Here is a 13,470-nt window from a genome sequence, read left to right as displayed (position 1 = left end):
GAATGGATGCAGAATATGGATACAGCAATACTGCGAAATAACACAAAATGGGGAAAACGGGTAAACGCAAAGAATACCCCACCTAAAGCCCCACCTACCGGTGCAAAGCCTGTACGTGCCGCCACATACAGTCCGGGTTTCGAACGAAAAGAGCGTGAAAGGCGTCCATCCATCATTTGCCTTCTCGATTTAGACATTGTTGGTTCTCCTGGCCCGCTTTTGGTGAGGAGAGGAGGCGGGAGTTTTATTTTCAATAAACTTCGTAATTATAATTCACTCTTCCTGCCGTGTCTACCTCATTTTGTCGAGCTATTTCGTTTCGCCATGCATTTTCACCAACCTGCCCAATATTCTACACTCTAAATAAAAAATAACATTTTACGCACAAATAGAAGTGGCCGGCATGGTTGAGCGGGTTACAGCGTCTGCACGTTGGTGGTACCAGCAAAGGTCGTGCTCAAGATTGCATCGGAGGTGGTGGGTTTCATTCAGAGTTGCGGAATGGGATCACCCATTCCATTCCAATTCCATTCTGAGGAATGCAGATTTGTGATAATTCCATTGCTTTCAATTCCTCGGAACGAAAAGGTATGGCCGAATCTCACTCCTGGAATGGCTTGGCAACCCCATTCCATTCCGTTAGTTCCACCAATAAAAGAAAAGGGACCGGTAACCGTGCTGGGTAGCCCAGCAGTGCTATAGAAGAGATTCACATTACCCATCACGGAAAAAAGACAAGGTTATTTCGCCTTTGACTGTGTGGCACCCAGACCTGTCCATTCCAATTCCGTTCCGCCTGCAAAAAAAGAAAAAAGAAAACCTAATTCCATTCCATTCCAATTCCATTCCGGGCTCTGATAAATGTGGAATGATTCCGGAATCATTTCAACCCCGGAGTGGCAACTCCGCAACGCTGGTTTCAATCCTACCACCGGCTGTACTGTCTTTTCCCTGAGCACAGTTCCCCTTCAAGTCTGCTCAGGACGCATGCTAACCTTTCCATCGCTCTATATCTGTCCACATCTGTACCGCGCTCATAGCCATAGTTCATTCGCGACCGCTAGCACGAAATGAAAGATGCAAGTAAGTGATGAGAAAGAGAGTAGCGTACTCTAACAGCTCATTAAAATGAGCGTCCAGTGAGGCCTCCTTACAAAGTACTTAAACTTTCAAAGACATTTCAACAGATATGAACAGCCACGAAGACAGCATTTTTCAATTATATTAATACGACCATCCGTAGATTTGAGTGCTTTGGATTTTAGTATTGATCACAGTTGTCTCGCGACGCCACGAAGTATTATTATTATTTTAGTGTTCGCAGCACGAATGACATTTCCTGGATGTGAGGTCACGTGTAGTTTTTGCACGTAATGTATACATTCCATCCTGACTAGCACGAGCCGACGTCACAGGGATATAAGAAGGAGACTAAGTTTTAATTTCAGCGTTTTTCTGCCAAATTTATTAGATTCTGAATGTAATAGCCAGATTTTTGCTACAAAAACGCCTGGAATAATGACGGAGGAAAGGAGCTATGTTTGCCCTGCAATAGTTGTAGATGCTCATATGACCGGTAGCCTCTAATAATGGGTACAATTTACGCGGTGTAAAATTCCCTCAGGACGGAATTAGTTACTGGACCATATCCAAGTCAGCTTCGTCTATTAACTACGCCATTGTAAATGTTACGTTGTATGTTTGCCTTTCACCTCGTGAAGACGATTTCTTTTAACGTTAAAGTGTGGGTGGAAATGAACGCGTTTGAACTGACGGATGACATAGTATATATTTGTGTTGGAAAAGGTAGTGGCATTTTATACTTTACCAAGCTTCGGCGTTTCTTTCTTTGCGTGAAGTTGTACGGTATATAATGCGGATGTAATTTGTTGTAGTTCCAATGATTAATTTCTGCGGCATCTGGACGGAAGCGTGACGCTCGGGTTACAATGAGCGGGAAACCTGCACTGTCGCAGCCATTTACAAAGAGAAACATGTTTTGAACGCCGCGTCCTCTGATCCTGTTGACCACGTCCCCAGACACTTTTCGGTTATCAGATTAAAAAAAAAATTGCAGCGCAGTGGGGGGGGGGGGGGGAGGATATACGTCTATTTCGGAATTGTCAGCCTGACCGAAGGTCGGCTGTGGCTTATCCCAGTGGCAGCGGTTATGGCGGAGTGAATGCCTTGAGCTATCGCGTAGGTGATAAGAACACACGTGGTTGCATAGCTTGTGACAACGTTGGTCAGAAGGAGCTAATGGGTCGTGGATTCGCACTAGCTGAACATAATTGGGTCTTGAGAGAACACGAGCTTGGATTCGATTTTGAAGAGTGCGCCACGCATGGACCTCCCTGTTGGTGAGGTGTCTATCACGAACTTGGTGGTATAGCGACCGTCCTCAAAAAGCCACACTTTCCACATAGGGGTACCTCACGGATGGTCAATGATCAAGGTCATCATGGTCAATGAACTTTATTCCGTCTTATATTAAGAAACGGCGGGCACTTTGTGTCGCAGCCTGTAATCAAGCAATTATCCGGAACTATTCAATCGCCAATGGGCGCAGTGATGGCAGCCACACTCGAGGGCTCGCCTACGCTGTCGTTGGAGAGAAACGTTTCGCGTAGACGAGTGGACGAAGGCCGTCTCTGTCTGAGAGGTGACAACGGAGCGATGGTCATCTGCAGCTCTGGGCCTCCATTGGCCAGTGATTGACGTAGCGCAGCCTGACTCATTTGGGACACGGAGACGTTCTCGATGTGAGTGATGATGTCTCCAGGGAAGAGACCCCGGAACCGAGAGAGCAAATAAACATCCTTCACTCGCTGCACGAGAAGAGGCTAGTCTTAGCACTTTGTTCGATTACTGACTGAAAATTTGTTCATGGAATGCTTTGATTATCGATCTTACTAGCTTTAAAGGTACCGTAACGCAGCAGACAGGCAGTTGTGTTACCGGCGTATTAATTTACTATAGTAAAAACATGGTGAAACGGCCAAGGCCGACGTCTCGTGGGAAATAATTCCCAACTTTCGAGCAACAGTGATCTATGTTCCCGAGTGGCTTAGTAGCTGCTCTTGATGGCTACGTAGCCGACTTCTTTCGTTTTAGACCCAGTGTTATGCGCATCCAATGTAGTTTTGCCGCCGTACCTAACGAGCGATGCGCAGTTGCTGGAGACTTCGACACAGTTTTATCGGTAATTTCAATCTTAATTTTCTAGGAGACCGCAGTTGTGACGAAAATTGTGACTTGAAAGTACTGAAGACCGAGTCTACCGAATAGATAAATAAATTTTCTGAGATTGTAGCTCTACTGCCTTACAGTACTTTTAGCACCGGACCTCTAGCATCTTTCGCACGGATCATTCTACGTGAAAAAAAAATGCTAAAACATTTTCCACGCAAAAAAAAAGAAAAATACTTTGACCTCATCGCGTTCCAAGTAATGTAACACGTACATCGATAATATGCAACCTGATGAAGGATTTCTGGATGTGGTCCCACGTCCTAACTTCGGTCGTTGTGAAGCCGTACGACGCTCCACTTCGGCAACCGGCCTTCACCACTCCCAGCGACACAGTCTGGGGTTGGCAGCGCTGCAGGATGCTCGTCATGTCTTGCCTACGCAAAAATACGTTAGGGCTCTGAACGACAGACGCGCATCGCTTACCTTGTGTTGATGATCCGAAATGGGCTAGAGGATAGGACCGTAAGCACTAGTTGGTCACCCGCCGAATCCATGATTTTGCGGACAGCATTAATGGGTAGCTCCGAGACGTCTGTTCCGTTCACGGCGACCACCACGTCCCCTTCCACAATCTGCGATCGGTGTGCTGGGCTACCGCGTTTCACGCTCTGCGTCGGACAACGCATTCGAAACGTGATGGGAAATTGACCCACAGCGACTTAACATTGAAAACCATGTACATGTACAATAACACTGAATTGCTGGGATCCAACCTCAAGATGGCCGGTTGTGCAGGAGCCTTAGACGGTTATTACAGCTATGGCACTTACAGCACCCAAACAACATAGCGCCAAAACCGTGGTGAGAAGCGACCGTGCAAAAATATTAATTAGTAAGGTAGTTAGCCGCAGAAAAATTACGATACCACAGAATGAACGAAAGGCCTTGCTGCTAATAATAAAATCCCATGACGAACGCTGCTTCTAAGGTGGTACGTACTTGCACGATATAAAAGTTGCGTCCACCTTCGCCCGTTACGGGTTCCAAGTTTACACCGAAGTTCCAGAAGCGTCCGAAGCTTTTCTTCCGGAACAAGATGAGGTCCAGCCTCTCAGTTGCCCGCCGAGAAAGACCATCAGTGTTGGCTGAGGAATAATGCGAATAAGGCGACCAGGTCTCATTGTACTTACTCGGTGTGAGACCAGTAAGTCCGAGAGTAGAATCAGCATCTGTCGCTTTCTGGTAATCCAGCTCTGTGGAAAATGTGTTGGTGGCGTCCATGAAGGTGGCGCCCACCGACACTGGATTCTCCGCTTCCTTCACCTGAGTCCAAAATGGAACTTTGTGTATGCGTTATGACAATACTTCGAGGTAATTTTCGCCCGAAGCTCTCGCTGTTCGACAACCAAATAATTAGAACTATAGCAATCAGATCTGATTTTCATGCATTGTGAACACATTTCCGTATGTGACGAAGAACGTGTACTTCTCAACTCACTTGCCTTTTTTTTTTCAGTACTTCGTATTAGTATGTCAAGTAGGTGTCTCTCGATATGCCCACTGTCCTGCACTACAGACAGGGTACTCCATGCGACTCTACCTGAGCTTGAGGCTCCTGGCTAGATGTGGTATAAAGGGACATTGGTTACCATTTTCACTATGCGCTGAAAAGTGGGCGACGCATATGTAAAGAGCGGTCGATGTATCGAACGGTCCATGTCCGCTAAGTCTTTCATGTGGAGTAGCTTGCGCCTCTTCGTACGCGAAGTTGCCCCAGGTGCTATGGGACAGTAAAGGCTACACGTTAACGGAAGCTTCAGAGTACATTTAAAACAATCCTTACACATATTACTATTATTTCCTTCTTCGTCAGCACCTCCCTCAGTATCGTTGCCGGGGCTGTGCATGAGCTCAAAGATGGCAGGAACGTTGCAGAGCTCTTTCGTTGTCCGTAGCTTGGCCCAGCTGAAGTTGTCGAAGAACGCGTGTGTTTTCACGTCGCGATACTGCTTTGAGCCGAGTCTCTCAATGGGATTCTTCTTGAGCAGCAGGTAAACCATATCCTTCGCTGCTGAAGACGCTGGACGTTCAGCCATTTTGGGCCACTTGAGGGGTGCGCCAATTATTCGATCCCGAAGCAACTTCCTCGACCTTCCTCTGAATGGGACGCGCCCTGTCATCAACTTGTAGAAGACAATGCCGGTTGACCACCAATCGCAGGCGCGTCCTGTGTGTCAATAGTGTACCTTCCGAGACTGGTGCATTTATAATCCGAAATAAAATATATTTGTGACACTTACCATATGGGCGACGCTTGAGGATCTCTGGTGCCATGTAGGGAATGGTTCCAGCAGCTTCGCAGTCACGGAATTCCAAACATGTTCTCCGGAAGTACCCCCTTATAACACGCTTTGTGACTGTTTTCAGTTAAGCGTCGTTAGCGCCATCTTACAGTATAATTCGTAGCTGTACTTACAATGTCCAAGACAGATCTTGTTGGTGTCAAAATCTATAAGCTTCACACGTCCTCCAGGAATAATAAGCATACTGCAACGGACGCAAAACAATCAACTCCACCCATGAGATAAGGCAACTTACTTTGAGACCTTGATGTCTCTATGTAGGATGCCCTTGAGGTGGAGATGTTCCACTGCTAGGATTAGTTGGGCCATAATGATCCGCACATGGTCGACGGGTAAGAACATGGCTCTCTCCACAACGCGCATCACGTCAATCCCATACACGTACTCCATCATAGTTATGTACGCTTCCTACAAAGAACCCATTTCGTTAGCTGCATTTTAATACAACCGCCACGAGTGCGAAAACCAACTGGGATTCATATCGAAACAAGTGTTTTACTGCAAGTTCGATAATGGTGGCCGATAATGGTGGCAAAACTTTCAGTAGTCAAGTTCAACTTGACACACACCTTGGTCGCAAAGCAGGTATAATACTTGACGAGAAAGGGACACTTGGTGACCGAGGCGACCACCTTATCGATGCACGCCTGCTTCGGTCGGTTGAATCGATCTGCAGCTACCATCTTCAACGTACACACGAGGTTTGCTGGTTTGTAGCGGGCCTTGTAGACGGCGCTGGAGAGTTGAATTCATTCGACTGATATATTTTCCTCGAGCTAGCAAGAACTTACCCAAATCCTCCAGCACCTAGAAGTTTGATAACTTCAATATCCTTCGCCTTCGGCACAAACTCCGTGAAGTGTAGTGGTTCTTCTATTATCAACTGGCAGAAACAATAAGGAACAAACAAACATGTCTGACTACCTGGTCACTGCATGCAACCCAAAGATCCTGAATCGTAGAGGAAGGTTTCTCCCGTTTCGAATATAGAGCTCAATAGGAAACAGTGCAGAATTAATGCTTATCTCCTATATCAGTTCTGTTCCCTGGCAGCGATCGAGTGATGTCACGACAGGGAGAGTTACCCATCCCTGTATATACCTACAGTTACACAACGGCCTCGATAGACCTGTTGATGACGCCTACTGGTTGCCGGTTCGGAGGCCTTGTTCGAGATTAACCATGGGAAGGGTGACGCAGCAGCATGTACGAAAGCGGTTCAACGCGAAACACTCGTGACGAAGTTGCATGAACTACGAATATAAATCTCCTATAATAACGACTGTGACTCAGTTGGAGCCGACAACCATACTGTAAAGCTCCATGGGACGTTGAACGCGTCTTATCATGCCGTACATAAGACGACGGTCCACTGATAGCTGGAAAAGTTCACCTCTGGAGCAATCCGATGGAAAAATTCGTCACCTTATCTGTTTTGATGATGACTGAATCACCCACAGCCATCCAGTCGGTGATCTGAACTTCGGAGATCTTCTCGAGTGATGTAGCGAGCTCACCGACAATGATTGTGAGCTTCCTCACCAAGAGCCCCATATTGCGTGCAGTTGTGGGGGCCCGCTTGATACACAGTTCATGAAGGCAGACCAGGTTCTCGATCATGTCACGAATGTCCTGGTACGTGATGAACTGTCGATGCAGCTTCTGAAGACAATCTTGAGCAGCCAGCACACATTGCTCTTGACAGAAATGCCACAGCGGGTCCCGCATCTGAGACACTTTATTTTCGCGTTTGATGAAGAATTCAAGCAACACTGTCGTCACCTTCGGAATCTGAAAAGCCCACCCAGTACATAGAGAGGCAGGAAACTTTTGCTGTTTAGCAAATGCCTTGTATGTTATACGCATGACCGCATAAGGTGTCACAGCCAACTGCTTTTCGATTATTATTAGAAGGCAAGTGATGCAACTTACTCGCGGGAAAAGCGTGACAAGGACTTGAACCGCTGAGCTTTTTTTCTTGCGCATCAGCTCTGAGAAGACAACGTGTTAACTGCTTTTCCACGAGAGTATTTAAACTTACTTTTCATTCTGACAAAGTCCAAAGGCGAAGGCATACCTTTTCTCTGCTCGGGCGTCATATCTTGTTCGTCACTGGACTTGGTTGTCGACGCTGTGGACGACCTGCCCGTGGTCGACGTCATAGTCAAAGAGGCTGACGTCTGCGTCGTGCCAGGATAAGACGATGCTGGAGTCCAAGACTGGCCTACAGCAGTCATCGTTCGAAACGGTGTACGAGAATCTGTACAAGGAACGAGTGGCTGCTGCCAACACACTTTTTCCGGGGATTGTTGCCCTTATGCAACCAAAGGCATCTTTTAAAAGCAAGCGCTAAATCAGGGACACACACTTTCACTTTCTTTTTAACTCTTAAAGCAACACCGTCCGATTCGTTACGTGCGTTTCAATACCGAGAAGGGACATTTTGTTCTACACAGCATTTCATTTCATTCCATAACACGAAGAAAATGCTACTAAAAATCTAGTCCAGCAGTATGAAATCGGAAATGGTTACAACTCAGCGAACAGAGCGGAACGCGTGTCTTGAAGCATGACATGACCACTTCGCGGGTAAGCCTCTTTTTGACATTTTAGACTCCGCACCCTCACATAAGCGGAGACAAACCAGAATTCAGATCAAAGGGCAGGGGTTTCCTGCTGAAGAGATGTCCCAACATGACATAGGAAAACCTTTTCAAAGGATAATCCGCGGAATGCACGCGGGCGGTTCTTCAAAGCGATGCCAGCCAGGAACCGCTGCCTCATTATCTAATATTGTTGATTATAAAAGAAAATGTGGATCTAGTTGCACTTATGGCTCTAAAACAGAACGCAAGAAACACAAAAAATAGATTAAAAGAGCAAAACATTAGCGAACGTGGCTAACAAAAAGATAAACGAGGCATGTTTGGAAATAAATAAGAAACAACAAAATTAACCGTATGTTTTCAACGGAATCCGCCATATTCGCAAAGGTGGCTGCTCTGCCTATAGAGCGTTCCCATGGTCTTTTCCACGGGAGAGGGGGGGTGGGGAGCCTTGAACCAACTGACACTAGATAATAGAATGACGACACTTGAAACCTCTGATATGCAGCAGACCTGACGGGTATATGACGACATCTGAGTTTTAATCATAACGACCTGTATGTAAATAAAGAGGGCAATTTCCTCGAGGGCAAGTGACCTCGGTGCTCAGGGGAGGGGGCAACGCCCCCCCCCCCTCTCGGTTCGTCCATACGGAGCACTAGAAACGCCTAACGTATCTTGCCTAAATTAAGCTATCCCGGCCCCTCACATAACCGAAAATAACTTTGTTTCGCTTCTTTACTTTTAACAATCTGGCGGCTTCCATCCATGTCGGTTAGGTTTGCAAGGTCGTTTTTGTTGTGCTCCGTGAAGTGCTACAGACTGGCATAAAAAAAGGTTCGAGACCACACATATCTTTCGATTCCTTTTGTAACGGTCTCCAAAATGCGTGCAGTATTCGATTTTTTTTCTACGCGTTCGCTGTTTTTGAAATCCATAAGTGCGCGTACAGAACCGCACCCTAAAAGCTACTGCGTTGACTTCGTTTGATGTAAATGCTAGCTTACGTCGAGATCCTTCCGGGCCAGTCATACTCGAAGCTGCCATTCTTCTTCTTCTTCGTCCCACGGAGAATGGCCATTCCATCCACTTCTTCTTCTTCTTCTACCTCAGAGCAATGGCCGTTAGCCAACAACAGTGAACAACAAGTGCTCCATTCTTTTTTTTCTTTTCTTTTTTTGTGGCTCACTAAGCGTGGTGAACCTCGAGAGAGCTTGTATGAAATAAATTTAGAAAGCATGGGCGTTCTTATATTTCGAGACCATTGATATTTTGCCATTGCGGACCTGACTCTCCTTTTGCGTCTGCTCGCAAGTCCCATTTGTTAAAGAACAGCGCATCTCAAACACGGCTGGTATTTCAACTGTTTGCTTCTAAAGCTCACAAACGGCGCTATCGCACCGAAAACACTTGTGTTGAGCGTCACAAAGCAACATGTGTGATACTTTTCTTTGACTAAGAAAAGTTGCTTTCGCCACCAAATTGGTTTCGTTCGATGAATAAGAAGCAAGCGTCGCTCGCCTCCTTCGCAGTGACGTGTGGAGGCCCACTCAGCTCACCATCAGGTACCCCATCGTTATCGGACTACCCCAATACGCCACTATCGGAGAGTGCTGTGCGCGTCAGCCTGTGGTGACTTTGGCGGTTCGAAAACCGTTATGCGTAATCTCGAGGTCAACAACATGAGGAGTCATCCCAAACCCTGTCTAAGGTACGGGCTAACCTCTCCTTGGGGACGTCTGAGCCGTCTGAGTCTGGGCCGTCTGAGCCGACTTCACATTGCATGAACCACACACAATTCTTTCCCAACCCAAATCGGGACCAAACAATTTTTTTCGGAGATCGGAGTTTCTTGCTGAATCCGGTACTATCTGGCCAAGTCAGATTTCTACACCGAAACCGGAACAGGGACCGCTACCGAATACGGGCAACAAGTGGCAATTCGGCCGGAATGGCAACAATGACGTCGCCAGAGGGGCGACCGATAGCTGTAGCAACGTCTACGACTCTCCCTCCTAGGAATGCAGGGATTACGTATCCCATTGAGCTGCAGGGATGAGAGGAGATGTGGGCCCAATGTCAACTGCTGCGGTTCGGCTTCCATTTTGGTAACATCGGTGATGCATGAAAAAAAAAAAAAAAAAAGAACAGTTAGGTTCCGACGTCGGTAAGAAAAGAATTCGGCTATTTTCTCTCTCTCTCTCGTACGGTCTCCGTTCTACAGCGTATGAGGAAAACCCAGGAAATACACATGGAACAGCACAGAATTATCTGGAAGACGGGAAAGAAGGAGTAACTGAAAGGTAGCAGGAGCTGCAGGTGGGCTTCGCCTCACGCACACGAGCGTTAGGTGACGCCCGCTTTACAAAGTTTACTTGCAAATAGCACGAGGGCTTCCTCGTCACACTTAAGAGTTATTTATTTATTTATTTTAACCCTACCGGGTCATTACAGGAGCGGGACAAAAAGAACAATAGAATGCAACAAAATGGTTTTGTTGATTGTCACATTGCAACAACCATAAGAAAGAAGCGTAATTATAACGAGAGCCTAAAGATAGCACGAACTTTTTTCACAACTATTACAACATCCATAACACAGGGAATGCCACGTATACACTGATGTCTGATGAGCTGACTCAGTGTCCACGTCAGTGGCGCGTACGCAGCAGAAGTGCCAGTGTGAGGGATGTAGCTGTTTAGACGAAAGAAAGACAATCATCTGCGAGGAAGCGTTAGCTGAAGCCGACTTGCTGTTTCTGTCTCGATTTTGTAAAGTCGGCTTCAACTATCGCTTATATTTCTGAGGGGAAGCCGACTTGCCGTTTGTACCTCAATCTTGTGAAGGCAAGCAATAGGTCAAGTGTGTGTGTGTTAAGTTTTGCGAAACTGTAAGAGGGTAGAATATTGTGCGAGTTGGTTAAGTCAACGGGTGAAACGAAGGCACAAGAAGAGAGTGCACACGGGATGAGCGTTAATTTGCACTCAGTGATAGTTTGAGCGTTTTGTGTGTTCTAGGACTGAAAGTTTCATAAAAACAATACCACCCTCACTTTTGTCTTCTCCTCCTGAACCGCATTTGCTGTTCAGATAGACGTGGCGGAGGGCTTTCAAGGGTGATTTTTTTTTAAATGAAACTTTCAGGTGCAAGTTAGCGCTCATCCTGAGTGCACTCTCTTGTTGTGTCGTTGTCGCGCGTTTTGCTTTATGAAACCGGCTGGTCCTTTTCGTTTCCGTTGCCGCCTCCGTTACTGGCCTATATTTGTTTCTGTTTCAGTTTTCGTTGTTGTTACGTTTGCGTTCCGGGTTTTGATACAGCCCCCATCCCCTCGTCACAAAACTGAATACCTCTAGGTATATGTATATTCTGAAATGTATTTTGAGGATTTTAGGGATACGTGGAAAAACAGACAACATTTATGCAAGAATATAGTAAGTGATCTCTTTGTACAGCTAATATATATGAACATGGTTTTCTCGAATGTTATTCACGCCCATGCGAGTGACCATGAGCGTATAAGAACTATGCTTCTTATGTTCACTATGTACTGTTCACTTATATGCTCCAGTTTCACAGTTAGTTTCATTTTAGTTTACTTTCTCAGTTAATTTTAGTTGGCTTCATTCAGTTTGATTTCATAGATTTATCTAAATGATACGATACAGTATTGTAATAATTCGGGTCCTGCAGTACCGCAAAATATTTTCGTTCCCTTTTCTGTTTCAGGTATTCAGAGTGTACGATTTCCGTTCGTGTTTCTGCTACCATTGCGCGCTATATATATTTCTGCCACCTTTCCTTGGTAACCGACTTCACCTAACGCTTATAGTTCTCAGGCAAAGCCGACTTGCTGTTTGTATGTCAGATTTGTAAAGTTGGCTTCACCTAACACTTGCATGCGTAAAGGGAAAACCCAGTTGCTGTTCGTACAAACAATCTATATAGTGGGCTTCACCGAACGCTCGTGAGCTTGAGGCGAAACTCACCTGCAGAACGACGACAACAACCGAAAGAAGCAAAGTTCCTTTTTTGTTTGTTTCACATATTCCTTTATTTCCGGCACGTCGAATCCAAGCTGTGCTATCTGGATGTTTTTCCTTGGTTTTCTGTGAACGCTGCAAGGTTATTGTCGGCAGATATCCTTACGAAGTCGTCCAAGGACGCACCAGCAAAACACCACCATATCTGCGGGCAGGTCGGCCGAAAATAAGACACCCTCAACCAGCCCTCGTGTAGGATTCTTTTTTTTTTTTTTTCAGGGTAAAAAGCATGCGCTGACGCTATCCGAAATAGTGGCGGCCGACGGAACTACATTTTATTCAAAAGGTATTTCGTATGAACAGCCTCGGAACACATTTGTTTCTCGGAAGATTTTAACTATTTCGTGTTTCTCAATCATCCACGGAGAGCGCATGACGTCAGGGTATGGAGCACCTGCCATATTTTCACCTCAACTAAAATCACGGACTCCTGGATTGCAATCCCGCTGACATAACCCTTGTGGACTAGATTGGTAACATTGTTGGTCTATTTCAAAGTGGCGCTTTAAAAATTGTCTGGGTGACACTCGCAGGGGGAGCCATGTAATCACCATTGAACATGTGCGTCTCAAAGAGCAATGGATTCAGTGCTGTTTGAAAAGTTGACCATGCCATGGCCATGCTGAAGGTTGGAATGTGCTGGGATCGAATATCTGGATGCGGGAGACATATTTCGCGTAGTGATGATGAGGGGGGTTTAATGCTGATAGAAAAAAGCAAGGAAAGATTACCGGACTACAAGCGCTAAAATCAGACCCAACAGGCCCAATTCCACGTTTTAAGGAAAGGTTAGCCATGATGTCGGCTTGCTGTCTCCAAAAGCACAAACAAACAAAGGAGGGATACAGCAGCAGGTACACAGAACGAATGAGGATTACTTGCGTTGTGTCCATTGCTTAATTCGCGTTTCAAGTGTTGCCCTTATAGCACTATGTGGAAACGGAAGATCGAGCCTCATTATGCGTCTTGGGCCCACTTCAGGGGAAACTGTGGCGTCTTGAGAGCCTGTAGGAAAACCCAGAAAAACCTTGACCAACGAGCGGAATCCACACTTGCAAATGGTAAGATGATAAAAATTAGTCGTAAGAAATCATTTTTCTACAGTTTGTAAAATGTGAAAAAGAGATTTGATTAATTTCGCTCTATATTTTGTGGTGGGTATCTTTGTTAAAAGTACTGCACTTAAATTGACCACCTTCACATTGGCATGGTATCCATTTTTGTCGCGTGTGAGTACCACATAGAAACCCACGTGGGCACAGCAACAAA

The 13,470-nt window shown here is 45.9% G+C and overlaps 1 protein-coding gene across 3 annotated transcripts; it reads right to left on the bottom strand.

Annotated features, from left to right (window-relative positions):
- Positions 1-2,459: 2,459 nt before the first annotated feature.
- Positions 2,460-9,204, bottom strand: LOC135368032 (microtubule-associated serine/threonine-protein kinase 2-like). 3 transcript variants are annotated; one of them, XM_064601110.1, is made up of 16 exons: positions 9,169-9,204; positions 7,597-7,815; positions 7,488-7,546; positions 6,981-7,346; positions 6,347-6,438; positions 6,125-6,290; positions 5,791-5,963; positions 5,669-5,739; positions 5,493-5,609; positions 5,036-5,419; positions 4,842-4,972; positions 4,383-4,515; positions 4,192-4,337; positions 3,676-3,860; positions 3,464-3,626; positions 2,460-2,828 (listed from the first exon to the last, which is right to left on the bottom strand). In XM_064601110.1, the coding sequence occupies exons 1-16, from the start codon at positions 9,191-9,193 to the stop codon at positions 2,550-2,552; spliced, it is 2,709 nt and encodes a 902-aa protein (XP_064457180.1). In that variant the 5' UTR covers positions 9,194-9,204; the 3' UTR covers positions 2,460-2,549. The 3 variants fall into 3 exon arrangements, with proteins under 3 accessions (XP_064457180.1, XP_064457181.1, XP_064457182.1); XM_064601111.1 differs by having other exon boundaries at positions 4,395-4,515; XM_064601112.1 differs by having other exon boundaries at positions 7,633-7,815.
- Between the last annotated feature and the right edge of the window lie 4,266 nt (positions 9,205-13,470).

Source organism: Ornithodoros turicata, chromosome 9 (assembly GCF_037126465.1).
Source record: "Ornithodoros turicata isolate Travis chromosome 9, ASM3712646v1, whole genome shotgun sequence".
In the NCBI taxonomy this organism is placed as follows: Eukaryota; Metazoa; Arthropoda; class Arachnida; order Ixodida; family Argasidae; genus Ornithodoros; species Ornithodoros turicata.
Note: the sequence above shows the minus strand (reverse complement) of the source record. Positions and strands in the feature narration are given on the sequence as shown.

Coding starts and splice junctions, on each gene's coding strand:
- LOC135368032 (XM_064601110.1), bottom strand. CDS start 9,193: ATGACTGGCCCGGAAGGATCTCGAC. Junction 7,547..7,596: donor GGACTTTGTCAGAATGAAAA/GTAAGTTTAAAT, acceptor TTGTCTTCTCAG/AGCTGATGCGCAAGAAAAAA. Junction 5,610..5,668: donor CAAGATCTGTCTTGGACATT/GTAAGTACAGCT, acceptor AACTGAAAACAG/TCACAAAGCGTGTTATAAGG.